Source organism: Hyla sarda, chromosome 6 (genome assembly GCF_029499605.1).
Source record: "Hyla sarda isolate aHylSar1 chromosome 6, aHylSar1.hap1, whole genome shotgun sequence".
Classification (NCBI taxonomy): domain Eukaryota; kingdom Metazoa; phylum Chordata; class Amphibia; order Anura; family Hylidae; genus Hyla; species Hyla sarda.
Genome location: NC_079194.1, coordinates 42,640,481 through 42,668,327, shown reverse-complemented (window position 1 = coordinate 42,668,327; position 27,847 = coordinate 42,640,481). Strand labels below are relative to the sequence as shown.

The window sequence follows — 27,847 nt, the reverse complement described above, 5'->3', positions numbered from 1 at the left end:
GTGGAATTTGGCCTCAAATTAAAGCCCATAGACTTCTATGGCATTCCGCACTTCCATTCACACTTCTGAATCTCTGCTTGCGGAATTCCGCAAGCAGAAATTCAGAAGTGTGAATGGGAGTGCGTAATCCCATAAAATTCTATGGGCTTTAGTTTGAAGCCGAATTCCGCAAGCGGAAATTCTGCCATGTGAATAGACCCTTACTGTAAAGCAAGTTCATGCAAGATGGCTGCCTCCATAAAAATGTAATATACATTATAGAACTAGACAGCTGTTATTTATCTCTCCCTGAGTTTTCATGAATGTTGCTAAGGGGGATAGGGACTTATGACTTCCACTGTATATGCACAGAGATGTGTCATTCTATAATAACAACAACATCATATATACATATTATATAGATTTTTATTTATTTTCATTTATATAATTAGTTACAAATATTTTATTGGAACTCTATACATTTTCTGTCCATTTTTACACTGTGTACTAGATGATTTACAGGTTATTACAGAATAAACAAATGCTTGCATCTGATAGTCCAGGAGAAATCCATCTTTGTCTGTCTTTTCTGTCTTCAAGCTTCATCAGTTTTTCAATACGGAGAATTTCTAATTAAAAAAATGAAATAAAAACGTTTTCTGTAAGATATATAAACAAATCCATTGGAGTCTTTTGTATTCTTCCAGTAAGGCTGGGTATATACTACTGAATCTCCAGCTGAACATATTTAGGCCAGACATTGCACAGCTGATCGCCGCTGACTGAATATGGCACCGATAGGACTAGGTAGACATCACCGTCCTCATAGACGGCAATGTATTCTGCACAGATTCCATCGTAAGAATGAACAAGATCATGTGCACTGACCTGCGGAATCCCATTGATAGTACGGTAAATGGACTCTTCAACACAGGGAATTTTGCACTTGGAAATTCCGTAGTGTGAACCCAGCCTTAGGGGTCACGTTATGACACCTACATGATGATCTACAGCAGAGGAACTTGGAAAAATACCCTTTGTAGATGGCGCTGCGGCTCCTTCAGAATGACAGAATAGGACCAATGCTTGGTTTAAGGTTCACAGTGGAACCATTTTTATTGGTAAAATAAAATAAAAAAACATGCGATGACGTGTTTCGGGAGGATCCTCCCTTCTTCAGATCAGATCCTGTTCTAAGGAAGGGAGGGATCCTCCCGAAACACGTCATCGCATGTTTTTTAAATTTTATTTTACCAATAAAAATGGTTCCACTGTGAACCTTAAACCGAGCATTGGTCCTATTCCGTCATTCTGAAGGAGCCGCAGCGCCATCTACAAAGGGTATTTTTTCAAGTTCCTCTGCAGTCTATCCAGGACAGTGCTACTGTTTCCTGCTACCCAGTAGGCCTGGCAGCGACTCCACACCTCCAGTACCCCAAGATCGCTGGGGTGATATGTCTGTTTTGTCTTTTCTAAGGTGAGCAGCCATCTTTATGGTTCCTGTCCAGCTCTGGACCACTCTTAGCTCCTGTTACCAAGGGTAATACACCAGGTGCCGGTATCTGTCTCTCCATTTTTTCTCCCTAACAAATAATATATACTGTACATTAGTATTTAATTATGATAAGGTAAATCCTTTTGGTGGCAGAAAAAATGAGGGACAAACATTTATAGATATGGGGTCCAGGTCTCACAGCACTGAATTGAATTATAAAGTAATGTCTAGGTGGAGTGCACGGATGAGCCTCTGTATCTGGACCATTTATGGCATTTGTGGACTCACTAGCAACAACATAAATCTGGTCTAACTTCAGCATTTACACTAGACTGTAGACTGACCGGCGGTAGTGTTTACTCTAGACTGTAGACTGACTGGAAGTAGCATTTAAACTAGACTGGGGACTGACTGGTGGTAGCATTTACACTAGACTGTAGACTGACTGGTGGTAGCATTTACACTAGACTGTAGACTGACTGGTGGTAGCATTTACACTAGACTGTAGACTGACCGGTGGTAGCCTTTACACCAGACTGTAGACTGACCGGTGGTAGCATTTACACTAGACTGTAGACTGACTGGTGGTAGCATTTACACTAGACTGTAGACTGACAGGCGGTAGCATTTACACTAGACTGTAGACTGACCGGTGGTAACATTTACACTAGACTGTAGACTGACTGGTGGTAGCATTCGCACTAGACTGTAGACTGACAGGCGGTAGCACTTACACTAGACTGTAGACTGACTGGTGGTAGCATTTACACTAGACTGTAGACTGACAGGCGGTAGCATTTACACTAGACTGTAGACTGACTGGTGGTAGCATTTACACTAGACTGTAGACTGAGAGGCGGTAGCATTTACACTAGACTGTAGACTGACTGGTGGTAGCATTTACACTAGACTGTAGACTGACAGGCCGTAGCATTTACACTAGACTGTAGACTGACAGGTGGTAGCATTTACACTAGACTGTAGACTGACCGGTGGTAACATTTACACTAGAGTGTAGACTGACAGGTGGTAGCATTTACACTAGACTGTAGACTGACCGGTGGTAACATTTACACTAGAGTGTAGACTGACAGGTGGTAGCATTTACACTAGACTGTAGACTGACAGGTGGTAGCATTTACACTAGACTGTAGACTGACCGGTGGTAACATTTACAGTAGACTGTAGACTGACTGGTGGTAGCATTCAAAATAGACTGTAGACTGACAGGCGGTAGCATTTTCACTAGACTGTGGACTGACTGGCGGTAGAATGTACACTAGACTTGTAATCTGATCCCTCCGTGAGATGCTAGTCCATCTAGTCTCTTAAGACAAATCTTAATAATTTTGTGCTAGGGAGTAGAAGGAGGAGTAAAGAAGCCCAATAAAGAAGGAGAGAAGGAATAAAATTACAAAGTTTCTTATATTTGTGGTCAGGGTGTGATGCAAGGGCAGATGTTATTATCTAGGCGCAGATGGCATTAACCCCTTGTGTTCGTGACCGCAGGGTGTGGATATCCTCTACACCACCCGAGGTATGGCCGCTGTTTCCTCGGGTAGGTGCGGGGCAAATAATGACTCTGATGCAAAGTTACGGAACAACGGCAGCTTTACTGAGTAAGACAGATGGAATAGTCTTTACAGCTCAGTTAGGACCAATGAGTTGACCAGGGATGTAGGAGACTTGCGGGCTCGCTGGGACTTGTAGTGGACTTGGACAGAATGCTGCAGATCCACGCTGACTTTAGCAGACGTGACTGACTTGACAATGACTGACTAGACTTCACCCCTATGGTTGCTTACCAGGCTTTGACATTAACCTGAAGGGGCACTTGATGATTGAAGCGTGGCTGCGTGATTAGGCCTGAGTCCCTCTCAGGACACCAGACACTCTCAGGTCTTGACTGTACTTCTCCTCAGCAGGTATAGAACTCGACTGAACTAGCTAGCTCCTCCCTGGTATTTAAGGGAGCAATGTGGAGGGGTCCTATAGGTCACCACACAAGTCACCTGGTCACTGACACCTTCCCTACTTACAAAGGACTTGGTAACAACATTTAAAGGAATATGAACATTATAAAGACAAACAAATAAATAACATAGGACACTGTTAACCATTTAGAATACACATAATGAAGGTGGACTCAGGGGACACTGAAATAGAGTCCGCCACACAGGACAGAAAGGGTATAGGAGAGCAACCCCTGTACTGGGCCACCACATATTTGTTTGTACTATGGATTTATGTGGAGTATTTATTAAAGAGCGGTGACTATTTAAGGAATATACTGCAATGATATTTACAATTTCAGATACAGAGTCCAACAAATTAAACATCTTACCGTATTGTGCTTTTCTTTCTACCTAAGAGAGAATAAATTGTAAAATTGTGTTAATTTCATTTTCTAAAGATGAATGTAAATACAAAAATGTATATAATAAATATAAAGTAGAAAGTTTTGAATTTTGGTATTTAAAAATAAATGTCTAATGGTGCCTCCATTTTCTGAATTTTCATGGAGACAATAATATAAAAATTCTAAAATGTTAAGAACCATTTAATTAGGTGCATATACAGTATCTGAATATTTATCTATATATCCTATCAATTATATCAAGTATATAAAAACCTGAACTCAATTTTTATTTAGTTATTTTACATTTTAATTTTAGATTTATTTAAGTTATGAATTATTATTCTTTAAATAAAAAATACAATTTTCTAAGTTTCTAAAATCGCTTTCAGGTGAATAAAAAATATTTATTAAAAGGGTACTCCAGTGGAAAACAAGATTTTTATTTTATTCAACTGGAGCCAAAAAGTTTAACAGATTTGTAAATTACTTCTATATAAAAATCTTAATCCTTCCAGTACTTATAAGCTGCTATATACTACAGAGGAAGTTGTGTAGTTCTTTCCAGTCTGACCACAGTGCTCTCTGCTGACACTTCTGTCCATGTCAGGAACTGTCCAGAGCAGAAGCAAATCCTCATAGCAAATCTCTCCTGCTCTGGACAGTTCCTGACATGGATAGACGTGTCAGCAAAGAGCACTGGGGTCAGACTTAAAAGATTTACACAACTTCCTGTGGAGCATACAGCAGTTGATAACTACTTGAAGGATTAAGATTTTTACATAGAAGCAATTATATAGAAGCAATATGCATAGTGCTGGAACTTGCCCCTTCTATTTGAAGCCCTACCTGCCCCCTTGTGATCCCATCAATATCTTTAGTAACATTCTGCTTGTATTACAAAAATAACAAATAATAGAAAATATACAATTATTACCTTTCTTCAACCGTCGGCTAACTAACCAGAAAAGTGTTGCTAAGATTAATGCACTAGTAGCAGTGGCCAGGCCGATAATAAATACTGCTTTAGCATGGTCCTCCTGGAGATCCACAACTTTCTCCTGTGCTAAATAGATAAACACAGATATAAGAATGTGTTACTGATTCTACAGAGAAATGTTATAATGTAAACCTATTAAGCTCTGGAAATATAGGGACAAATAAACTTATTTGCAAAATGAATAATGCACCAAGAAGGCATTGTTGCAATCAAATTTAAGGGATATTCCGGCCATAGACATAGGATAGGGTACAAGATTTCTGATCGCGGGGAGGCTACCGGTGGAACCCCCCACAATCTCCGTGCAGCACCTACATTATATGCCGGGCTGTGGCTCCAGTCTGGGAAATCTCTGTTTCCAGGACTGGAGACATGATGCCACACCCCCTCGCGACGTCGTGCCAAGCCCCCTCGTGACGTGACACCCCCTCCATTCACGTCTATGGGAGGGGGCATGACGGCCATCACGCCCGCTCCCATAGACATGAATGGAGGGGGAGTGGTGTCACATACCAAGTCCTGGAAACACAGATATTTCCGAGACTGGAGCAGCAGCCTGGCATGAAATGAGGGTGCTGCACGGAGATCGCGGGGGGTCCCAGTGGACGGATGGCCAGACTACCCCTTTAAACTTTATATGTGTTATTGTAATGATATTGCAATACTAGACCACAATATTAAGTTATTTGAGCAAAACTATGAATTTATTAGGGAAAACTGTACAATTGAAAGGAGGCTCTAGTCATCTGCAACTAGTCTGGATACAAGACGAGATACGGTTGGGCATGGAGGCATACAGGTTTAGTATGGCATCCTGAAGCACATTGCCCACAGATGTTACAGCTGGGCTTGTAGATCCTGAACGCTTGCAGGTTGTTGAAACTGGCAGGCAGACAATGCTCCATTGACGATCAGTCTTGTGACCGGACAGAGACATGAAAGAGACATTACTGGGAAACCCTTACTGTGTGTGGACGAGAATCACCCTGCGGAAAAATGCCAGTTGGAAGCCATGAGAGGCAACACATGTGGCCATAGGATGTCCTACACATATAGCTAAGCTGTTACTGTCCCTTGTATCACTACGAGGGGTGACTGACTGTGATATGTGATGGCTCATCACAACAGCAGGGGGCAGTGTGTCACTCCACAGCAAAGGCAGTGTTAAAGGGGTACTCCGCTGGAAAACATTTTTTATTAAATCAACTGGTGCCAGAAAGTTAAGCAGATTTGTAAATTACTTCTATTTAATAATCTTAACCCTTCCAGTACTTATCAGCTGCTGTATGCTACATGAGAAAATTGTGCAGTTCTTTCCAGTCTGACCACAGTGCTCTCTGCACTGTCCAAAACAGGAGAGGTTTGCTATGGGGATTTGCTTTTAATCTGGACAGATCCTGACACGGACAGAGGTGTCAGCAGAGAGCACTGTGATCAGACTGGAAAGAACTGCACAATTTTCTCTGTAGTATACAGCAGCTTGTAAGTACTGGAAGGGTTAAGATTTTGAAATTTACAAATCTGTTTAACCTTCTTGCACCAAGTGATTTAACCCATTAAGGACTCAGCTAATTTTCACCTCAAGGACGCAGCCCTTTTTCGCAAATCTGACCACTGTCACTTTATGCATTAATAACTCTGAGATGCTTTTACCGATTATTCCTATTTTCCGGGTGATCGGGTCATCAGATACCCGATCAGCCCAGAATAGGAGAAAATCGCATGTCTGAATTGACATGTGATTTTATCCGATATACGACATGGGGGGGAGGGGGGATGTGCCGGGATGCCTGCTGAATGATTTCAGCAGGCATCCCAGTCTGGTCCCCAACCGGCTAGCGGCGGGGACCAGAATTCCCATGGGCGTATCCATACGCCCTACATCCTTAAGGACTCGGGATGCAGGGCGTATGCATACGCCCTACATCCTGAACAGGTTAAAAACATTTGTTTTCCACTTGTTTCCACCGGAGTTCCCCTTAAAGGCAATGGCCTTTTGGTTTCCCTTCTGCGGCTAGTAGTTGTACTGTATCTGTGGTAAAGCTCTATGTGTAGAAGGTCGGATAATAAATGCGCCATTTAACCATTTAAGACACAGTCTTGTTTTGACCTTAATGACCGGGTCAATTTTTGCTTTAGTTTTTTTCCTCCTCACCTTTTAAAGTTCATTACTCTTTCATTTCGTTCACTTACAGGGCCATGCAAGATCTTTTTTTATGCAATGGACCAATTGTAAACAACGTCCTGCAATTATTTCCAACTTCCTTTAAAAATATAACCTTTCATTCATTCCAATAAAAAATATCAGATGCACAAAACATATACCCCCTCAATGTTTAAACTCAACATTAATAATGTTACTCTGTTAGTGATAATTGCAATATTTTATAAAAGTGTGTTCAATTGATACACGTGCTAATGTAGTAAATCTGCATTTTACTCACATAACCATTCTTCCTATTGTCTGCGGAGGTAACATTGAGAGACATCTGCATATGACATAGTCTGTTGTCATGGGCTTCAATGGTCATTCACACTAATACAAAGTGGTAATCCAGTCATGCCTGTGATAGCAAGTTATGCCTTGAATGCTTTACTTGCCTTCCATGTGTGGGGTGGATAGACCCCTTTTTGTGCTTTCTTGGTCCTCCCAGGTTCACCATTCCTCTGCACTATATATTAGTGTTGTCTCGAGCCTTGCCCAGGATCCTGTTCGGCTGGAGCCTACAGCTGATGACAGGGGGCTTGGCTTCTTCTTGTCCTCCCTGACAAGCCAGCCCCTTGATGACATGTGTGGCTTATCTATACAGGCCGCCACGCTGGCGTTCAATGTGTCCCCTGCTGTCAGGTGACCTCAGTAGTCTGCAGAAGTGTATTTAAAAGGAATGGGAAATATAAAGGAAGGACTTAGACTTCTCCTTCCTACTGGATCCACTTCTGACTTTGGCTCAAAAACTGCACTGGCAGTTAAAAAAAAATGCCAGAAAAAAACCCTGTGTGGAAACATAGTTTAAAGCCATACTCCGCCCCTTGGCATCTTATCCCCTATTCAAAGAATAGGGTATAAAATGTCTGATCGTGGGGGGTCCAGCCACTGGTACTACTGTTTTACTGTAATTATACCAATGTAGAGTAACCTGCTTCTTCTAACAAAATATGGTATGAACCCTGTTATGTGTCACATTGCATTTTTCTTTACTCCTCTGCTTTGCAATTGTATCTACAAGGGTGTAATATGTTCAGTGTGATATAAACAATAACTTCACATCCAGGAATGCCTTCTGTCCATCGGCCTGTAGGGCCACAAGTTGTTACATTAGAGCCCTTTAAAGGAGTACTCCTCCCCCAGACATCTTATCCTCTATCCAAAGGATAGGGGAAAAGATGTCTGATCGCGAGGGTCCAGCCACTGGGAACCCCAGCGATCTCTCCTGCATCTCTCCCTGTCATCTGCTGCATGAAGCGAACTTCACTCTGTGCTTTATGATGGGCGATACAGGGGCCAGAGTATCGTGACGTCACGGCCCCGCCCATAGACTTGTATTGAGGGGGTGGCGCCTGACGTCACAAGGGGTGGGCCATTGACGTCACAATACTGCGGCCCCTGTATCACCCATCATCAGGCACGGAGAGAAGTTTGATCCGTGCAGCAGATGACAGGGGGTGCTGCAGGAGAGATTGCGGGGGTTCACAGCGGCGGGATCCCTGCGATCAGACATCTTATCCTCTATCCTTTGGATAGGGGATCAGATGTTTAACCTCTTCAGGACATAGGGCGTATGGATACGCCCTGCTTCCCGAGTCCTTAAGGACCGAGGGCGTATCCATACGCCCGTGGGAATTCCGGCCCCCACCGCTAGCCGGTTGGGGACCGGAGCCGGATGCCTGCTGAAATCGTTCAGCAGGCATCCCGGCATATCGCCCAGGGGGGTCATTATGCCCCCCCATGTCGGCGATCGCCGCAGATCGCTGGACAATTCAGTCCAGCGATCTGCGGCGATTCCGGGTCAATCGGGTCTCCGGTGACCCGGTGACCCGGAATTACTGGCTGTTCGGGGCCGTCTCTGACGGCCCCGAACAGCCAGAGCCTGCAGGGGTGAGGTGGCACTGGTGCCATCTCACGATCGCCCTGATTCGTCGGCCGGATTACCGGCCGACCAATCAGGGCGCCTGCTGCGGGTGTCACTCCCGCACCCGCTCCGCCCCTCTTCCGGAGGACGTGAGCGGGTGCGGGAAGACGACCCCCGGTGCTGGGGACCCCGATCCCCGGCGCCCCTGTTGGGATCGGGGCCCCAGGAGCAGCTGCGGCGGCGAGGGACAGTCCAGCGATGAAGCAACAGCAGGAGGTGAGTGACAGCCTCCTGCTGTTGCTTAGCAACAGCTCCCAGCATGCAAAAAGGGCATGCTGGGAGCTGTAGTTATGCAACAGCAGGAGGCAGACCACCACAACTCCCAGCATTCCCTTATGGGCATGCTGGGACTTATGGTTTTGCAACAGCTGGAGGCACATTCTTTCTATGGAAAAGTGTACCTTCAGCTGTTGTCTAACTACAACTCCCAGCTTGCACAAACAGCTAAAGTGCATGCTGGGAGTTGTAGTGGTGCATCTGCTGGTTGCATAACTACAACTCCCAGCATGCCCGTTGGCTGTCGGTGACTGCTGAGAGTTGTAGTTTTGCAACAGCTGAAGGCACACTGGTTGTGAAACTCAAGAGTTTTTTTTTACCTAACTCAGTGTTTCACGACCGGTGTGCCTCCAGCTGTTGCAAACTACAACTCTCAGCAGTCACCTTACACCATGCACCGTACATGCTGGGAGTTGTAGTTTTGCAACAGCTGGAGGCACACTGGTTGTGAAACACTGAGTTAGGTCACAAACTCAGTGATACATAACCAGTGTACCTACAGTTGTTGCAAAACTACAACTCTCAGCAGTCACCGACAGCCAACGGGCATGCTGGGAGTTGTAGTTATGCAACAGCTGGATGTCCCCGTCTCTGTGACATGCCAATTTTTTTTTTCTAAATGGCAGGTACACTTTAATCAATATGTTAGTCTTTCGTCTTCTGTGCTCACTCCTGTCCTGTCTATCAGATTCCTGTCTTAAAAAAGAGGAGGGGTTACAGAGCAACCTGAAGTGATTGAATGAAGATACCCAGTACATCACAGCAGACTCAGGGAGGAAGTGAATGCATGGTCAGTGAGGGCGGGCTCAGTGGTTGCCTGGGACATACCCCTTCCTGAGCAGTGGATGTCAGAATGAGTAAGCAGTAGAGCAGAGGGATTTGTGAGCTAAATACAGAAGCTGGACACAAAAAAAAAGATGTAGAAAACATCTGCATGGCTTTTTTTTGCTATATGACAGGTACGCTTTAAGAGAATTCAATTTCTTAAGTAAATATCAATTATTAGTTGTTGCATTGCTTCTTAACCCCTTAAGGACAGTGGATGTACATTTACGTCCATTGTTCGGTATGACAGCTCCTGAGCACGTGGGATGGTCTCGGCTGCTACTAAATGATCTCGGTGATGCCCTGCATTGGTTCTCCAAAGCTGGCAAGCTGGAGCAATGGAGCAGAGATAACACTGATCAAAGCTATGCTATGGCATAGCATTGAACAACATATACAATCAGAAGATTGCATATAATATTTCCCTATGGTGACTAAAATAGTTTAAAAAAAAAGGGCAAAAAAGGTTGAAAGTAAAATAACCCCTTCCCTAATAAAAGTTGGAACGATAAATGTAATATAGCTATGTGAAACAGAGAAAATTGACCGTGGCACAGCAGGTGTGCAGCACTAATTATCTTTCAATAGCAGGGCTCCAGTCCTGCAGGAACGCATTGGGGACAGAGTTCCAGCAGGAACACCATTCCCATTACCAGGAGTCCTGCAGGATCAACCCTGGAGTGGAAATCTTGGGTGAGTTCCCGCACTTCTTTTTTTTCAGGACTTGATCCCTGTTCAATAGCCACTAACAGCCAATCAACCTCGAGTGCTCATACATTAAGCAGATGTCGACTTCAAGAACATATATCATAGAGAGAACACAAAGTAGTACTCGATTTCTGGTCTTCTCTGTTCATTATGTTTATTTCGGATCATTCAAACTACACAGTAAACCAACTCTGCTGAAACACCAGGAGGAGTAGTGAAAGTGCAGAGATGTCATGGAGGCAACAGCCTGTTTCACGTTATAATGACACTTCTTCCAGATGAAGAGTCATTGTTATGTTAGACCGGCTGTTGCCTCCATCATATCCCTGCACTTTCACTTCTCCTACCCGTGTTTCAGTCAAGTTCGTTTACTGTGTAGTTTGAATGATCTGCAATGAACTTAATGAACCAAGAAAACCAGATGGTGAGTACAATGTTTTATTGTCTCCATAAAATATATATTTGTAATGTACATGGATTTAAAAAAAAGAAAAGAAACAGTTTTTGATATTTTTGGGTTAAAAAAATCTTCATACTTCTTACCACTATTTTGTCCCTGCATGTTACCACTGTTTTGCCCCTGCAGCTATTTCCTGTGTATTTGAGCAGGTAGATAAGTTGAGACAAAATACAGGAAGTGTGGGCGGGACAAGTAGGGCTCTGTGCATGCTCCTGGCTTTTTAAACAGCCTGCTATGTGAGCTGGACGCATGTCATACAGCCTCAGTACATGGAGCAGCCTATTGTCATCTTTGAGGATTGACAGAGGAAGTTCCCATATGAGATGTGAGGGCAAGCAAGGGAACACCCCCTCCTCCTTAGTGAACTGCATACAGTGTGAGCAACATAAACAAGGTACTTAGGAGCCATAAAAGGTTGATAACAAGGATTTAAGCACATAGACAGGATCGGCAACATTTACAGAGTGATTAATCTCATGACAGGTATACTTTAATATTTTCTATTGCAATGCACATACTACTAAAGATATTTTGTACTTTTTTTTTAAACAAGCATTTCTGACTTTCTATGAATGTATAGAAATAGGAACAGAGTTTCCTGAACCTACCTTCACATTCAGGAACTTTTTCTGTCCATCGGCCTGTAGGGCCACAAGCTGTTTTATTGGATCCCTTTAGTTTCCATCCTTCTGAGCAGGTGAATTCACACGTGGAACCAAAGCTGTTCTCTGCCCATGGATGGTGACATGTGAAGGAACCCTGCTTAGGAAGACTGAGCTCATCACATGGAACAGCTAGAATAGAAATATTTACGCTGAGAAATCAGGTGGATATGTTATATTATAATATCAGCTACAGTTATATAAAATCCAAGGTCAGCAGGTAAATATTGCATTAGCACCTCGATTTTAAATGGGAGGACACGCGACAGGATGTAGAGAAAATTAAGCTGGTCATACACGTTAAGTTATGGTTGGTTGAAATTGACAATTTTAGTAGCACTGGACGACAATCTAATGTTAATGGTAGTCTCCCAACTTTACCTTGATGGCAGATGTCAGTGGAGATAAGGATTTCCAGCTGCCCTACCCTTTTCTTGTTAGGAAAGATAGACCGCCTTCAGGGGTCTGGAGGAAACAGTCACCAATCCCAACAATGGGGATCTATTGCTACATTACTGACTAAGAAGTGACCTCACATGTGTGGTCACTGTATATTATAGCTGACAAGCAAGAAATACTAAAACTATGAAATTGGACAAAAAGACTAACAACAATGAGATATTTATGGCAGATTCAATCATTGTGTGTATAAAACCTTTAAAGGGGTACTCCATTCATTTAGTTCCAAACATTTAGTGCCGAATGCTGGTATGGGCTTCGGGGGTCGCCACGCCCGCTGGTGATGTCAAACCCCACCACTTTGTGACATCACTCCCTGCCCCGTCCCACTCCCTCAATGTTAGTCTATGGCCAGGGGAGTGACGGCTATCACACCTCCTCCCATAGACTTGCATTGAGGGGCCGGAGAGTGATATCAAAAGGGGGAATGGTGACCTCCGAAGCCCGCACCCGCAATTGGAACCTAATGTTCCTAACGCTGGGGAGTGGAGTACCCCTTTAGACCTATTGCACTACTTTTTATTAAACCTTTTCAAGAGAATTTTAATTTCTTCTAGTTATTATCAACATAAAATTTGCATTGCTTTTTTAATGATATTGCATCTCACAAAACAACTGTACTCATTTATCTCAAGGACCAGGGCAATTTTGATTTTAGCGCTTTCGTTTTTTCCTTCTACCTCCTATTAACTTTCATTTTTACACTTTCTTTTTTTTTTTAAGTTGCATACACTGTTCATTGCTATGACATAGCATAGCATTAATCAGTGTTATCTGTGATGTGCTGCTCCAGCCTGCTGAAGCTTCCTGGAGCAGCAGAGGACTGATTGGACGGCAAAGAGGCAGGTAAGGGCCCTCCCACTGTCCACTCAATTTTACCGCGATGTTCCCGATCAGCTCCGCAAAGCTGCCGGGATTGTTAACCCTGCATTTTAGACGCTACAATAAACTTTGATTGTGGCATCCAAAGGGTTAATGCTGGGCATCGGCTTGATCGGCAATGCCCGGCATTAACCCTGGGTCCTGGCTGCTAATATAAGTTGGGACCCACCGGGTATGAAGCTTGCTCAGCTCGTGAGCACGCTTCAAACATCGGTGATGGGACCAGTGCATACCGGTATGCCCTTGGTCCTTAAGGTGTTAAAGGAGTAGTCTCATGCAAAAAAAAAAATGTATCCCTTAGCCACCATGCCCCCTCCACATACAGTATCTCTATGGGAGAGCCACTCGGTTATCTTCGGCTGCCGCTTCGGTAGGGGATCGTGATGCACTGCTCCAGGGAAGAGCCCCTACAATCCAAAACTCATCCCCTATCATGCTAGGGGATACTTTTTTTTTTGCATGAGACGACTCCTTTAATGTTGACACCAAGTATGTCCGACTTCCTATTAATACAGAGGAATGTAAAAGTGGAATTTTTGGAACATACCTTCACATTCAGGGGTTTCTTCTGTCCATTGATCTGTAGGACCACATATTGTTTTGTTGGATCCCTTTAGTTTCCATCCTCCTGAGCAAGAGAATTCACAAATGGAGCCCAAAGTGTTCTCAGCCCATGGATGGTGACATGTGAGGGACCCCTCCTGAGGAGGACTGAGAGCCCTACATGTAACAGCTAGAACAGAAATAATAGTTCTCTAAAATGAGGGGTATGTATTCATTCTAGCAACGTCTACAATCAAAAATAAAATATTGCGCCTGCTCTGGAGTTCTCAAGAAAGTGTCAACAGGAAAACTTGGCATGGACATTCCCATTGAAAATATTTGAGGTCACATGACCGAAAGCCTATAAATGAAGAGTTGTTGATGCTTCCATGGTTACCCCAGTGCAAGCAGAGAGAGAAAAAAACAACAACAAATACAAAAGCTTTTCACAATTTACAGTGTTTGGCTGCGGTGGAAACCACATGAAATGACTTTCTTAGAGTTAGAATAAAGCATATCTGGTTTTCTGTATGTAAATATACAATGGGAATAGACTTTTAAGAACCTACCTTCACATTCTGGAATTTCCTCTGTCCATCGACCTGTAGGGCCACATACTGTTTTATTGTATCCCTTTAGTTTCCATCCTTCTGAGCAGGTGAATTCACAAGTGGAACCAAAACTGTTCTCTGCCGATGGATGGTGACATGTGAAGGAGCCCTGCTGAGGAGGACTGAGCTCATCACATGGAACAGCTGTATAACAAGGAAGGCATTAATATCTTCCACCAATGGTTATGATTTTGTTATATGTAGTGTAGTGATGTGAAATAAATAGAAAGATAGATATGAGATAGATGGATAGATATGAGAGAGAGATTCAGTATCTGATTGGCCGAGGCTGCACACACCTCCCAGTTCTCAGCACTACAGGAAGTATGACTTATCAGTGCAGGGCAGAAGCCACATGGTGTCTGTCTCTCAGAAGGGTAGGGGCTGCTTTCAGAGAGGGATTTGGACAGAGACAGAGTGGATGGCTGGATGATGTCATTCCCTTGCTTCATGTATGTAAGTACAACCAAAGAGGGAAAACTGCTCTATATAGCTAATGAATGAGATTTAGACAAATAGGTTGAGGAGAGGGAAAGGATGCTGTATGGGTTAAGTTCCCTGAAGTACCCCTTTAAGTGAGATGCTCCTACTCCTGTTCTAACAGATCTAAAGTGTTCGCTTATGTGAACAAAAAGGTTTCAAATTATATGACCTATACAAAAGAAACTTCACAGACATGACAACACATACACATCAAGATAATAAATTGTTTCACTTTGTGCTATCACGCCCCCTCCCATAGACTTGCATAGCGGGGGGTGACGTCACACGGGGGCGGAGTCGTGATGTCACGATACTCCGGCCCCGTGGTCACCACCCGGCTGTTTGTGAGCTGGCACCGCGGCGTGCAGCTCAAACAGGTGGGTGGCAAATACAAGATTGCAGGGGTCCCCAGCGGCGGGACCCCCGCGGTGAGACATCTTATCCCCTATCCTTTAATTTCTTCTAGTTATTATCAACATGAAATTTGCATTGCTTCTTTAATGATATTGCATCTCACAAAATATCTGTACTCATTTAACCCCTTAAGGACCAGGCCAATTTTTGTTTTTGCACGTTCGTTTTTTCCCCCTTCCTCCTATCAATTTTTTTTTACACTTTCTTTTTTTAGTCCCCATAGGGGGCTATACCATGCAATCTTCTTCATACACTGTTCAATGCTACGCCATAGCATAGCATTGATCAGTGTTATTAGCGTTTTGCTGCTCCAGCCTGCTGAAGCTTCCTGGAGCAGCAGAGGACTAATCAGACGGCGAAGAGGCAGTTAAGGGCCCTCCTGCCATCCATTCAGCTGATTAGGACATTGTGATTTTCCTGCAATGGTCCCGATCAGCTCCGCTGAGCTGCCAGGATTGCTAAGAGCGCATTTCAGGCGCCGCAATCAACTTTGATTGTGGCATCTAAAGGGTTAATACCAGGCATCGGCCTGATTGGCAATGCCTGGCATTAACCGTGGGTCCTGGCTGCTGATAGCAGTTGGAACCCACCGGGTTGGAAGAGTGCTCAGCTCGTGAGCACACTTCAAACACCTGTAATGGGACCAGTGCATACCCGTACACCCTTGGTCCTTAAGGTGTTAAAGGAGTAGTCTCATTCAAAAAAACTTAAACACCATGCCCCCTCCATATATCTCTGTGGGAGAGCCGTTCGGCTATCATTGGCTGCTGTCAACAGACATTTTGATGATAATAAAAGCCTACTTAAAATATAAGGCTGTAAAATATATTTCTGAGTTCACATCACTGGTGTGCGCCAACCCATTCAGGGTCCGTTTGGTGCCAAACAGAGGAGCCAAACAGACCCTTTGCACAACAGACACTGCTGGGTCCTGACAGATGCCATTGACTTGAATGGGGTTGATTGGGTGTCAATTTTTATAGGGGAGTTGAGTGGAGAAAAATACTGGACATGTAGTTTCTCTGTTCAACTCCCATCTATTCGAGACAGTGCTCCATTTAGCGGAGCTCAGCAGTAATGTGAAATAGATAGATAGATATGAGATAGATATGAGATAGATATGAGATAGATAGATATGAGATAGTGAGATCTATCAATTTGCGGTGGAGCAGACAGAAGCCACCAGGGACCTCGGTGATGACTTGTGGTTTAGTCAACATGAAAATAAAGGCAGGTCCCCTTTCTACCTGTACAATATGGTTCTTCACTGCTCCACGTCCCAGATGGGAGACATATGCTCGTATCTGTACCATTAAGGAAGAATCCATCAAAACATCCATAGTGGCAAGAAGACTGAAAGCTGAAGTTTCCCCATGGATGAGAACAATTCATGTATCCTTGAGGCTGGGCTGATAGATGCCGACACTGTACAACTACAAAGAGTTAATACAGAAATGTAAGGATCTATGTGGAGGATAAGATTTTATAGCATTGTTTTTAAATGGAGTCACGAGGCACTGAACCAGTGAACTGAAGACACCATCTATACCTGTGATATCATACATAAGTGGGCATTGAAGGGGGCTGATGTGGCATTCAGACACCTCTAAGCTGAATTTGCTTTTTTCGGTGGAAATCGCACCACTGGGTAAATTTTCAAATACATTTTAACTCATTTACACCATGTGCACTAATTAAATAAAAAGGGGGGGGGGGGGTGGGGCATGGTAAAAAAAGAAGTGGGGCTTAAAATGAAAATTTGGCACAGTCTTAGATTGTCTAGTTTAAAGGGGTTATTCAGGATAGGAAAAACAGAGCTAATTTCTTTCAAAAACAGCTCCAAAGCTGTCTCCAGTTCCATGTCTTAGCTCCATTCATTTCAATGGACCTGAGCTGCAGAACCACACTTAATGTGGAGACAGACAGGGAGCAGTTTTTGAAAAAAATTTGCTCTGTTTTTCTATTCCTACATAACCCCTTTAACCCCTTAAGAACTCAGCCCATTTTGGCCTTAAGGACTCAGACAATTAAATTTTTACGTTTTCATTTTTTCCTCCTCGCCTTCTGAAAATCATAACTCTTTTATATTTTCATCCACAGACTAGTATGAGGGCTTGTTTTTTGCGCGACCAGTTGTCCTTTGTAATGACATCACTCATTATATCATAAAATTTATGGCGCAACTAAAAAACACTATTTTTGTGGGGAAATTAAAATGAAAAACGCAATTTTGCTAATTTTGGAAGGTTTTGTTTTCACGCCGTACAATTTATGGTAAAAATGACATGTGTTCTTTATTCTGAGGGTCAATACGATTAAAATGATACCCATTCTTACATACTTTTATATTATTGTTGCGCTTAAAAAAAATCACAAACTTTTTAACCAAATTAGTACGTTTATAATCCCTTTATTTTGATGACCTATAACTTTTTTATTTTTCCGTATAAGCGGTGGTATGGGGGCTCATTTTTTGCGCCATGATCTGTACTTTTTTTTGATACCACATTTGCATATAAAAAACTTTTAATTAATTTTTTATATATATTTTTTAATAAAATGTATTAAAAAAGTAGGAATTTTGGACTTTTTTTTTCGTTCACGCCCTTCACCGTACGGGATCATTAACATTTTATTTTAATAGTTTGGACATTTACGCACGCGGCGATACCAAATATGTCTATAAAAAACATTTTTTACGCTTTGTGGGGGTAAAATAGGAAAAAACGGACGTTTTACTTTTTTATTGGGGGAGGGGATTTTTCACATTTTTTTTACTTTAACTTTTACATTTTTTTACATTTTTTTTTACACTTGAATAGTCCCCATAGGGGACTATTCATAGCAATACCATGATTGCTAATACTGATCTGTTCTATGTATAGAACATAGAACAGATCAGTGTTATCGGCGATCTTCTGCTCTGGTCTGCTCGATCACAGACCAGAGCAGGAGACGCCGGGAGACGGTAGGAGGAAGGAGAGGGGACCTCCGTGCGGCGTTCTGAATGATCGGATCCCCGCAGCAGCGCTGTGGGCGATCCGATCATTCATTCAAATCGCGCACTGACGCAGATGCCGGGATCTGTATTGATCCCGGCACCTGAGGGGTTAATGGCGGACGCCCGCGAGATCGCGGGCGTCAGCCATTGCCGGCGGGTCCCTGGCTGCGATCAGCAGCCGGGATCAGCCGCGCATGACACGGGCATCGCTCCGATGCCCGCTGTTATGCACAGGACGTAAATGTACGTCCTGGTGCGTTAAGTACCACCTCACCAGGACGTACATTTACGTCCTGCGTCCTTAAGGGGTTAAAGGGGTACTCCCGTGGAAAACTTTTTTTTTTTTAAATCAACTGATGCCAGAAAGTTAAACAGATTTGTAAATTACTTCTATTAAAAATCATAATCCTTCCAGTACTTATTAGCTGCTGAATACTACAGAGGAAATGGTTTTCTTTTTGGAACACAGAGCTCTCTGCTGACATCATGACCACAGTGCTCTCTGCTGACATCTCTGTCCATTTTAGGAACTGTCCAGAGCAGCATATGTTTGCTATGGGGATTTTCTCCTAATCTGGACATTTCTTAAAATGAACAGAGATGTCAGCAGAGAGCACTGTGGTCATGATGTCAGCAGAGAGCTCTGTGTTCCAAAAAGAAAACAATTTCCTCTGTAGTATTCAGCAGCTAATAAGTACTGGAAGGATTAAGATTTTTTAATGGAAGTAATTTACAAATCTGTTTAACTTTCTGGCACCAGTTGATTTAAAAAATAAAAAGTTTTCTACGGGAGTGCCCCTTTAAGTAAGAACTAGACAGTTTTTACTTATTTTCCCCCAGTAAACTTAGACTACAGGGTGTAACCAGATTTCTAACTGCGGCTTAATCTGTTTAAAAATCTGGTGCATCTTTAGCCTGTCTAGTCTTAGTTTGCACCATCCATTTGCTTTTTTAGTGCAAATTGCACAAGATATTGGTTCAGGCAGTTTTGTTTTTCTCCCTCCTGTGTGTACGTGCAGAAAAGGTCACATAATTCAAACACATCCAAATACAAAAGATTCAGTGATAAAACAAGACATTACCGTTAGTGTTGCTCGCGAATATTCGCAATTCGAATTTTATTCGCAAATATCGCATATTCGCGAATTCGCGAATATTCGCGAATATAGCGCTATATATTCGTAATTACGAATATTCATTTTTTTTATTTTTTATTTTTTTATTTTTTTCACAGTACACATCACAGTGATCACCCCTCTCTGCTTCCAGCTTGTGTGGTGTAAAGAAGGCTCTAATACTACTGTGTGAGACCGGTGTGCAAATTTTCGCATATGCGAAAATGTACATACGCTAATTTTCGCAAATGCTAATTTTCGCATATGTTAATTTTCGCACAACGCGAATATTCGCATATGCGAAAATACAACGAGAATATTACGAATATGCGAATATTCGCGAATATGACGAATATTCGTCCATATATTCGCGAATATTCGCGAATTCGAATATGGCCTATGCCGCTCAACACTAATTACCGTGTTGACACTGGGGTCCGTAAAATCCTGGATCACAATCACATGTGTAGTTGTTGATGGTCTCAATGCATTCTCCATGACTGCTGCATGATAGCGGCTCACATGAGGCTAAAAGGAAATATAAGTGTAAAAAGTAAAAGAAAACAATACTGAGATATTTGACGTTGTCCCATTTACAACTTGTGAAAATATAAAAACAGATAAGATACAGAGTACAAACAAAGCAAATGTAGTTGAATCCAAAGAGCAGTAGCCTCAAAGGGGTTCTCTGGTGAAAAAAACATTTTCTAAACAACTGATGCCAGAAAGTTAAACAGATTTGTAAATAACTTCTATATAAAATCTTAATATGTGTCTGTAGGAAGATGCAGGATGGCACCGCTAGATATTCATTCTATCACGATTAAGAGGTGGGAATAGCATGTAACAGCGCGGCAGGTACACAACACAAACAGTGAGTCTCCGGTGGTGCTAGGACATAATATAAGGATAGACCTTAGTATAAACTGTATATAATAGAAAATAGATTATCCTGCACTCACCGATCAATACGGGATCAAAGCTCCCTAAACGGATCAGCCGGGGGACCAGGACTGCAGATGTGCGTGGGTGCTAAGAGGCGACTGCCAGCAGTTTCACGCAAGCTGTGCTTCTTCTGGCCTCACTTAGGTCATTGCGCTGTGCGTGTGAAATAGTGTAGAAGTCAATCAGCAGGTCATGTGACCGCAACAGCTGATTACAACAGAATAAACAACAGAAAAAAGAAGAATCAAAAAAAGGTAGGTATACAAATAATAATTAATAGATTAGATCAGGGATGTCTACCAATCTACCTAAGGATTATAATAGGGACAAAGTCATAAAAAAGGGGACATGTCAATCCTATCGTTAAAGCCGAGCGGGCCTTGCACATCAAGGCGTATAATCCAATGTGCCTCCGCACGTAATAACCTAGTGTCCCTATCTACCTTCAAATTGTCATGCTAAATGTCCTCAGGGCCCGAAATTTAAGCCTTCTATTTCCCCCCATGTATATCCTTCATGTGTTGTATGTAACGGGGGGTTCCCTGTCCAGTTTTAATAGACTAAAGGTGTTCACGCACCCTAATAATAAACTGTCTTACAGTTTTACCAATATAGAGCTGCATACAACTACATGTTAGAAAAGATACTACATAAGTAGCGCAGCACGTGATCAAATCTCTAACATAGTAGTAGGTGTTCCCCAATCGGCCTAAATCAGTGGCAATGTTAAACTTACATTGAGGACAGTCTCCACATTTTTTATTTCCTTTAGGGACCAACCCAGTGAGCCAATTCTCCTTACATTTTTTCAGCTCTCTGGAACTGTTCATATTGAGCGTTTCTCCAAGGGATTTGCCTCTGCAATATGTCACAATAGGTTTCTTCACTGCTATTATGGCTTTCAAGTATATGCCAGTTATTATTGATTACAGTCTTAATCATAGAGTTCAGAGGGCTATTCTTGAATACGAATATAAAAAGCTTCTCCTGAGATTTATATTCTCTTCTTTTCGATTATTGTGATCAGTTTATCCCTAAATACATCATTGGTCTTCCTAAATGCATTGTAAATAAATCCGCGGGAGTAGCCTCTTTTTTCTAACTGGAAGGAAAGATCCTTAGCTTGTTCGGTAAAGATACAAGGATCACTGTTGTTCCTCTGGAGCCGGAGAAAATGGCTTTATGGGATAGCATCCTTGGTCTGTTTAGAATGGGAACTCCCATAATGCAAGATGGAATTCTTGTCAATAGTTTTTCGATAGCCTTTTGTGTGTAGACAATCCCCTTCAGCATATATTGTAAGGTCTAAAACTTTGGCTTGTTGACCACCATATGTGCTGGTGAAGTGCATATTTATTCGATTGCTACTATTGAGATAAGTGATAAAGCTATTGAATAGGGCCTCTTCCCCTTCCCACACTATCAATACATCATCAACATATCTCCAAAATGCTTTGATGTTTTTAAGATAAGGATTATTGAGACTGTAAAGGTATTCTCTTTCAAAAATGGATAAAAAAAGATTGGCTTATGAGCAAGATGTGGGACTCAATATCGCTGTGCCTGATATTTGTTTAAACCAGTCAGATCCAAAACAAAAAGTGTTGTGGGTTAAAACGAACATCAGAGAGTTGCAGATTAAATCAATGAATGTGAGAGTTTGATCTATATGGAGGAGGATGGACCGTACAGCCTGTACACCCGCATTGTGGGGTATGTGTGTGTACTGGCTGTCAACATCCACTGTAGCCAGAGAGTAACGATCATGCCAATGAAATGTCTAGGTGAATTAAATGATGTCACCAGTGTCCTTTACATAGGAAGGCATTTGGGAGAACAAAGGTCTTAGTGCTCAATCTACATATTTGGATAAATATTCTGTCACTGACCCCCTCCCGGCCACAATGGGGTGACCGGGAGTGACAGATTTATGAACTTTGAGGAGCAAGTACCATTTAGGCCTCGATTGCCATTTTTGCAGCCACAGCTCCAGATTCTACATTAATTCTAAGGAATGTCTTTAACTGCTCCAATATTTTCATAGTGGGATCACTCTACAATCTAATATAGACCATATTGTCTCCCAGCGGACGATAAGCTTCATCCCTTCAATCTTCATTGTGTTGAGTGGACCATGCCACCACCCAGCCTTCTTTATCAGCTCGAGATACAGTAACCCCCCGGACATGTGATGGCCCCGACATATGATCAAATCGACATACGATGGCCTCTCAGAGGTCATCGCATGTCGATGTCAGCATCAACATTTGATGCTTTTATATGTTGGGGCCATCTCATTAACTGCTATCCGACAGCGCAAAATGCTTAAGCTGCTGTCAGATAGCAGTTTAAGCATCCCAGACAGGTTCACTTACCTATCCCCGCTGCTCCGGGTCCACTTCGCGATCCTCCGGCGTCTTCTGCATCTTCTCCGGGGTCCGGGCCTCGCTTTCCGGCATCGTTATTATGTCCTGCGCACGCCGTGCCAGTGCAGCAACGTAATAACGTCACCAGAAAGCGAGGGCCGGACACCGGAGAAGATGCGGAAGAAGCCAGAAAATCCCGAACTAGACGCCAGAGCAGCGGGACAGCATCGGGAGCCCCTGGGACAGCATTGGGAGCGGTGAGGACGCGGTCCGGAGCGGCAGGGGACAGGTGAATATTAAATGCACTTTTTACATTGCAGGAATCCCTTAACATACGATGAATTCGACAAACGGTGGGTCGTTTGGAACAAATTACCATCTTATGTTGAGGGACCACTGTATCTTCAAATCAGTACAGGTAGCTAACCACTGTACGGCATCACACTTGGGGTATATTTGCATATTCGCAAATATTTGCATATTCGCATATATTCACATATATTCGCATATTTGCAAAAATATATATCTATTCGTCAATACGAATATATATCACTATATTCTAAATATTCACAAAACCGTGAAGTGACAATATTCATGGTAAAAATTAGCATTTTGAATATTCAAAACTATTATGAGTGCCCTCATACAGTCATGGTCGTAAATGTTGGCACCCCTGAAATTTTTCAAGAAAATTAAGTATTTCTCACAGAAAAGGATTGCAGTAACACAAGTTTTGCTATACCCATGTTTATTCTCTTTGTGTGTATTGGAACTAAATCAAAAAAGGGAGGAAAAAAAAAGCTAAGTGGACATAATGTCACACCAAACTCCAAAAATGGGCTGGAAAAAATTATTGGCACCCTTAACTTAATATTTGGTTGCACACCCTTTGGAAAAAATAACTGAAATCAGTCACTTCCTATAACCATCAATAAGCTTCTTACACCTCTCAGCCGGTATGTTGGACCACTCTGCCTTTGTTAACTGCTACAGGTTTCTCTTATTGGAAGGCGCCTTTTCCCAACAGCAATTTTAAGATCTCCCCACAGGTGTTCAATGGGACTTAGATGTGGACTAATTTCTGGCCACTTCAGAACTCTCCAGCACTTTGTTGCCATCCATTTCTGCATGCTTTGTGATGTATGTTTGGGGTCATTGTACTTCATGAAGACCCAAGATCTCAGATGCAAACCCAGCTTTCTGAAACTGGGCTGTACAGTGCAACCCAAAATCCTTTGGTAATCCTCAGATTTCATGATGCCTTGCACACATTCACGGCACCAAGTGCCAGAGGCAGCAAAACAACCCCAAAACATAATTGAACCTCCACCATATTTCACTGTAGGTACTGTGTTCTATTCGTTGTAGGCCTCATTCCGTTTTCAGTAAACAGTAGAATGATGTGCTTACTCAAGTTCATTTTGGCAAAATGTAGTCTTGCTATTTTATGTCTCTCTGTCAGCAGTGGGCTCCTTCCATAGCGTTTCATTTCATTTAAATGTCGACGGTGAGTTCGCTCTGACACTGATGCTCCCTGAGCCTGCAGGACAGCTCGAATATCTTTGGAACTTGTTTGGGGCTGCTTATCCACCATCCGGACTATCCTACGTTGACACCTTTCATAAATTTTTCTCTTCAGTCCACGCCCAGGGAGATTAGCTACAGGGCCATGGGTTGCAAACAACTTCATATGGTGTGCACTGTGGACAAAGGCATATCTAGATCTCTGGAGATCGACTTGTAACCTTGAGATTGTTGATATTTTTCCACAATTTTGGTTCTCAAATCCTCAGACAGTTCCCTTCTTCTCTTTTTGTTGTCCATGCTTAGTGTGGCACACACAGACACACAATGCATATACTAAGTGAACTTCTCTCCTTTTTATCTGCTTTCAGGTGTGATTTTTATATTGCCCACACCTGTTTCTTGCACAAGGTGAGTCTAAAGGAGCATCACATGCTTGAAACAATCTTATTTTTCCACAATTTTGAAAGGATGACAATATTTTAGTCCAGCCCATTATTGGAGTTTGGTGACATTATGTTCAATTTGCTTTTTTTTTCTCCCTTTTTTGTTTTAGTTCCAATACACACAAAGGGAATAAACATGTGTATAGCAAAACATGTGTTACTGCAATCCTTTTCTGTTGGAAATACTTAATTTTCTAGTAAAATTTCAGGGGTGTCATTATTTACGGCCATGACTGTATCTTTACAGATTTACAGATGTGGAGGTAGGAAGAGGAAAGCCAAGAGGCTGTTTAAAAGTGGAAAGGGTCTCGAGGAAAGGTTAGAAGAGGACAATATTGTAGTGAACATCTCTGTCGTCTCCCTCCCTGATAATGTGGTTAAATTGCTATTGAAATGTCTCAACTATGGGATCATGGAAGAGTTGGATTTTGATACTTTTGAGATTGATTTATTTAAAGCTATTACAAAGGTTAATTTACATAAATTCTTCACCATTCACCCCCCAAAAATCATGCAGTTTTCATGAAAGTAATTCCCCGTGCACTATAGGACCCTTTGGTTTTTGTCCTGTTAAAGGCCTAATCTAAAAGTGAACAAGAGAGCATTAGGACCCTGGCCGAGCTTGCCGCTGGAGATGTAGTGATGCCTAGTGTAGCGATGTAAGTTCGTTTGAGCGCTTTGCTTCCAAGCAGGAAAACCATCTACCTTCAATCCTCCTATTGTGGCAGGGAGTCCTAAATATATTTTTTGTAAATCTGTGAGTAAAGATATAAGGGCACTCATATGCCCGAAGTGTGATAACAACTTGTCGGAGATGGAGCATGATGCCGTACAGTGGTTAGCTACCCATACTGATTTGAAGATATCTTGAGCTGATAAAGAAGGCTGGGTGGTGGTATGGCCCACTCAACAATATGAGGATGAAGCTTATTGTCAGCTAGGAGACAAGACGGTCTATATTAGATTGTAGAGCGATCCCACTATGAAAATATTGGAGCAGTTAAGGACTTTCCTTAGGAGCAATGTGGAATCTAGAGCTGCGGATGCAAAAATGGCAGAGCACCTTTTGCCACTTCATCCATCGAGGCCTAAATGGTACTTGCTCCCCAAAATTCATAAATCTGTCCCCCACCCTCCCAGTCGCCCCATTGTGGCCGGGAGAGGGTCAGTGACAGGATATTTATCCAAATATGTAGCGCTAAGACCTTTGTTCTCCCAAATGCATTCCTATGTAAAGGACACTGGCGACATCATTTAATTCACCCAGACATTTCAATGGCATGATTCTTACTCCCTGGCTACAGTGGATGTCAAGAGCCTGTACACCCGCATCCCTCACGATGTGGGTGTACAGGCTGTACGGTCCATTCTCCTCCATACTGATAAAACTCTCACATTCATTGATCTCATCTGCAACTCTCTGATGTTCATTTTAACCCACAATGCTTTTTGTTTTGGATCTGACTGGTTTAAACAAATATCAGGCACAGCCATGGGGAGTCCCACATCTTGCAAATACGCCAATCTTTTTCTATCCATTTTTGAAAGAGAATACATTTACAATCTCAATAATATGTATCTGAAAAACATCAAAGCGTTTTGGAGATATGTTGATGATGTATTGATAGTGTGGGAAGGAGAGACCCTATTCAATAGCTTTATCACTTATCTCAATAGTAACAATCAGATTAATATGCGCTTCACCAGTACATATGAGAGAGAGAGAGAGAGAGAGAGAGGAGAGAGAGAGAGAGAGAGAGAGAGAGAGAGAGATTTCTATCGTCCTTTATATTGCAGAGATGTGGAGCTTTCTCCTGCGCTCGCATCTCTGCACTATACTCCGGCTAGCCAGTGATGTGAACAGAATTCACATCACTCATTCATATTTTCTGCCCAAAGTGGTGATTGGCCGATGGTTGCAGCCAATTACCGCTCTCTGCGGGAAAAATAAATCAGTGATGTGAATTCTATTCACATCACTGGCCGGCCGGAGTATAGTGCAGAGATGCGAGAAAGCCGCTCCATATCTCTACAATATAAAGGACGATCGCATTGAGTGTCAGAAGTGACATCCGCTGCGATCTGTCTATCAATGCAGGTACTATAGCTCCTAGCATGGAGCAGAGTGTGCTCCATGTTGGGAGCAGTAGTACCTGCAGTTAAGGAAAGATCACAATGGATATCACTCCTGACACCTGATGCGATCGTCCTGTACAATGTATAGATGCGGGTGGATGGCCACTCTTCTATGGTCCCTTGTACTGCTGTATAAATACCTATTATTCATATTTCCCGTAGACAGTTGTTTTTGGCTGGAACCATCCAGCCAATTACAGCTCTCTATGGAAAATATGAATTTGTGATGTGAATAACTTCACATTGCAGAACATAGTGCAGGATAACGGAGAAGAGCGGCTGTGCTGCCGGATTCTATACATTATATAGGAGGATCACAACATGTGTCAGAAGTGACACCTGGGGCGATCTATTAGTACAGGTACTTCTACTCCCATCATGGAACAGCCAGTTCCATGCTGGGAATAGTAGTACTACCTAAAAAATGAAAGAAATAAAGAAAAAAAATTGAAAAAAGTTAAAAAACACACGCACTTTATTGGACACATTATTAAAATACATTACTATTAAAAAGTTTAACAAAATTTATTTAAAAAAATATATTATTTTTACATTTAAATGGCCCCTTTCTACATTTTTTATTATTGTTGGCTACTTTTTTAGATCCCTGCCCGCCCACAAAAATGTATCCCTGTTTAAAAATGAATAAAAATGTTGTTATAAAAAATATAAAATTTGTTAAATACAATGTTTTCCATCACTTATCTCTCTCTCTCTTTTTAAATAATACCCTAAGAAATTATAATAAAAAAGGTATTTCCATCCCTTTTTTGGATAGCTAAAGTCCAAACAAAGAATATAAACCAAGAATGGCAAAGTTAAACCCCACATGGCGTTTTTACATGTAACAATACTATGTAAAGTTAAACCCCACATGGCGTTTTTCTTGTTGTTTTTTTCACTCCCATAGACTTCTATGGGAGGAAAATGCCAAGATTTTCCCGGAAAAAGTGCCATAGTCTAAACAAGGTGTCGTTTTTGAAAGACTGTCAAGGAGCCAAAAATAGCTGAAAAACACCAAAAGGATAAAA

The 27,847-nt window shown here is 42.3% G+C and overlaps 1 protein-coding gene across 4 annotated transcripts in view; it reads right to left on the bottom strand.

Annotated features, from left to right (window-relative positions):
- Positions 1-409: 409 nt before the first annotated feature.
- LOC130277390 (L-selectin-like) overlaps positions 410-27,847 on the bottom strand; it is a 47,669-nt gene continuing 20,231 nt past the window's right edge. For 3 of the 4 annotated variants that reach the window (XM_056528043.1, XM_056528044.1, XM_056528042.1), the window contains 8 exons: positions 19,820-19,927; positions 16,531-16,716; positions 14,345-14,530; positions 13,780-13,965; positions 11,838-12,023; positions 4,768-4,896; positions 3,819-3,840; positions 410-608 (listed from right to left, as the gene is read on the bottom strand). In XM_056528043.1, the coding sequence (XP_056384018.1) occupies positions 593-608; positions 3,819-3,840; positions 4,768-4,896; positions 11,838-12,023; positions 13,780-13,965; positions 14,345-14,530; positions 16,531-16,716; positions 19,820-19,927 (1,019 nt within the window). In that variant the 3' untranslated portion in view covers positions 410-592. The remainder of the gene's footprint in view (positions 609-3,818; positions 3,841-4,767; positions 4,897-11,837; positions 12,024-13,779; positions 13,966-14,344; positions 14,531-16,530; positions 16,717-19,819; positions 19,928-27,847) is intronic. The other variant, XM_056528045.1, reaches the window with a different exon arrangement.